Here is a 3,583-nt window from a genome sequence, read left to right as displayed (position 1 = left end):
CCATGAGGGTGCACGCATGTACAATGAAAGCAAGCAGCTGCTCCATGCTGGAGCCGGAGCATATACATGTGTAATCGACCATCCTTCACTCTGGGAAATCTTCATTCCATGTATATGTCGGTTTGAAATAAGATATGTAAGTCGACAGACTGTATTATCTTCGCTTGAAATTTTAACTCTTGTCACCAAGGTCACATCCAACCTCATTTAACCTAACGCGGTATGTACCTTAAAGAACGGAGGCATCGATAAGTCTCGATTTTGGGAATCCCACCGTGCAGGTAGTCGAGGATCCCAAGCACACCGTAGTTACACCCGCATTGCTCATGGTGTAGGTCATGCATATCAGGGTTCATTACCTGGATATTCAACAATAGATAAGTCTTTAAGAGCCTATACCTTACAGTAACGAAGTTATATCCCGAGTGAGAGACCAGCGTGTTAACGAAGGAGAAAGTTAACCACAGAGCGAAGGTTAGTATCTACTTTCCAGTATGGAACGATTCCAAGGATTTGATGTACATGAGATTGCATTATTATTGGTCCGGCGAGTATAGGGGTAACATTGATGATAACTTGATCGAGTGGGTGATTATATAGAGCTTGTAGAGGGACAGGGGATGTGAACCTGATTAGTCAAATACTGGCAACTACTCCTACTGGAAAGTATGGAAAGGGTACAGGTACCTCAGGGGCCGCAGCCATCATAGCAGGTATAGCTGGAATGCTCTATAGCCTCGAACCTTCTCAGCATGCTAAGCTTACCCCAGGTTATATCCGAAGTATCATCAAGAATACGGCCACGCCAGGCGTGATGGATAGCAAAGGGGGGAAGGTTCTCACTTTCGGCCGCGTGAATGCTGAGGCGGCTGTACGAGAAATACTTGAAAAGTAGAGGATTGCTCTCATCAAGGTTTTGGCTCGATGATGGAAAATCACCCCCGAGCGGGTCGAGTCTTTCCAGGCATTCTGGAAAGAGTCTGGGAAGATCCGTAAACTTGACGTGGTTCATTTTCGTTTTTTTTGTTACCTCCCGCATATCAAACATTATGAGTATGTTATTCGACATCATATGTGGTAGTGATGCTTCTCCAGCTGAGCTACCGACTCACTTTTCACTTTATTTGCGAACTATCAACTCATCTTCGCCCCGCGAATGACTACACTTCAGAATTCTATCGCTTGTGTTCTTATACAGGGTATTATAGTTCATCGAAAAATATACATTTCGAGCAATTCAGTTAAATGTGAAACTATGGAGTGTCGAAAATTTTGTATCCTTGTGTGAAACGAATCGTGTCGGACTTTCCACTGCTCATCGCGCTCCCGCCAAGAAATTATTCAACGCGTGGAGTGCGCTTCGCACTGTCCACCGATTCATCAGCTTCTTCCCCACCCGCGAGACGTATCAATCATACACGCTGTATGATACACTATATAAAAAGCTCGCGAATTCTTACATAACCTAGTTGCAGCGTGACAGACAACAAATCGAACAAGTAACTTCTCGCAAACAACACGGCGCTTGCGCCACGGACATCAGCCAATTAGCTCAGCCTCGTTGCATGCCCTTGCTCTAAGATAGGAAGACAGGTAGGTATTAAGTTTGTACTATCAGTCTCTGACTAGCATTTGGGACGGTTTCAATCTGTTACATACAACTCTCCACTCTCTGCATCTTCAGCAGTAATTCATTCTGGGAAAGTGAAGCCCAATGAAGAGGGACATAGCGGGCTCGAAGAAGTATGAGGGTATAGAAGAAGCGAACTTCGTTTGTAGTAGAAGCTTCGGTCAAGAAAGTTACTCATTTCTAGTACAACTTTCTAGTAAGTAAGTTCTCGAGGTTGAACAGAAATCCTCGAACAATAAAACTTCCATGCATCCTTTCACCTCAACCTCGGTCTTCCATCCCGATCTCTTTCAGAAAGTAGCTTCCTACAAGAACTTTGATTGGGTTATTACGCACCATTGGTGAGCGATGAAATAAACCTCGAAAATTTATCAAGAGCGAAGACAAGAATTACTCGATGGATCCCGTATATTAAAGCTTCGTTCTACGCGATTGCACACATTCTCGCCGTTGATGCCCTGGGCAGGCAGTTACCTTATAAAAGGGCCGGAGAGCCAACATCCAAGGCAAAATATCTGTAAGCCCAGACATCGACGGCTCCCTTATTTACTATGTTAAACATGAGACTCACTTCTTGCTAATCGACTATACATATGAAAAACACGCTAGATTCGCTATCCAAGAGTGTTAGGTAGTTGGCTCGGTGAAAGACGTTAGCTGTTTGTTAAGGCAGCTAGCACATAGCCGGAAGCATCGAGTAATAGCAATATGTTGAAGGACCATCGACTTGTCCGCTTGTTACCCCTGCTGACAGCTGCTCTCGAGAAGCACCGATGACATCAGGTCCTGATAAGCAGAACTTGATAATCGAATTACAAGTTATAGAATGCAATTGTCAGCGATGGTCTATCTTTCCCGAACCGCCCATGTTTCCCGCGGTATTACCATCCTGATTGTGCATATGCTGCATCTACTAAGCAATATTTTGTAGCTATACATCTCCGCGGGGCAACATAGGCCTCCCCATTCAACTACTCAACTCGCGACTCGAGTCTCAGCGTTTACCAAGATAGTGCCGAAGACATAACTTCGTTCCTTCATCAGCAATCTAAAAACTTACCCACTGCCCAAATTCGCACTGTTTTCGTGCGCGATTGTATCTCCAAAGAGTACATGCGCATGCTTTCAAGATTTCGCCTTCAAAGCCTTTCGCAGTATTCTCCGTACACGTTGGGACGCCATTTTCTCGACACTCTGACCTCCTCCTCGCCAATTCCTTGCTCAAAAAGCCTTGACACTGCGTCTCGCTGAATAACCGGTTATGTTATCCTAGTTCCATCCCAGTGCCTGTATTGTCCCAATATTATGGGGTATTCCTCGTTCATGGACTCTTTCAGCTTCGTGAATATCTCGGAAATGCGCAGATACTGAGTGAGTATCTGCGCACCTTCCTGAGTGCTGCTATTCCACTTTGCGGCGGTAACTGATTACCAATTCGTGCACGGCGCACTCTGAGTTTGTCTTCCTGCTCTCGATACCTATCCGCGAGCGCTGCCTTTTCCCGAGGCCATCGGTCTCACCGAGTTGTCCCTCCAGTCGTATGTTTCATCTATTCGAGTGACTCATGTGGTGCTCATCGACGCGAGAGTTCTAATTTAATTGGAGAGAATGCCAGTACTTGTGTGAGGGCTTATCAGGGCGTCGACAGGCTCGTCCCCAGATTGAGGACCCCAACTGTGCCAGCATCCTTCTTCACGTGTCTCTCTTCATTTTGCTTGATGCCAAATTGAAGTCATTAGTTCAAGAATGCCCGTGTGGCAACCTGCCACACAAACGATCCTGGTCTTATCCTCTAGGGAGCTCTTCATGGATACTGCCATCTCATCAACAAACTTTCCGGTAGAAAGTTTCCGTCCTCAAGAACCGCTAGAAACCCAGAGTGACGCTGGCAGAGTCCGAATCCCGGACCAACTCAATACCAGAAGTAATGAGTGTCATGCGGCTATCTCACCT

General features: G+C 45.8%; 1 protein-coding gene across 1 annotated transcript; it reads right to left on the bottom strand.

Moving 5' to 3' along the window:
• Window positions 1–238: 238 nt before the first annotated feature.
• On the bottom strand, window positions 239–628 carry Pmar_PMAR001268 (sterol desaturase, putative; the record flags this gene model as incomplete). The annotated part of the gene is made up of 3 exons (XM_002772644.1): window positions 239–359; window positions 405–482; window positions 523–628. Coding segments are annotated over 3 exons (305 nt in total), but the record flags the coding sequence as incomplete, so codon positions are not given.
• Window positions 629–3,583: the final 2,955 nt, after the last annotated feature.

The sequence above is a fragment of the Perkinsus marinus genome (genome assembly GCF_000006405.1).
Source record: "Perkinsus marinus ATCC 50983 genomic scaffold scf_1104296960590, whole genome shotgun sequence".
In the NCBI taxonomy this organism is placed as follows: domain Eukaryota; phylum Perkinsozoa; order Perkinsida; family Perkinsidae; genus Perkinsus; species Perkinsus marinus.
Note: the sequence above shows the minus strand (reverse complement) of the source record. Positions and strands in the feature narration are given on the sequence as shown.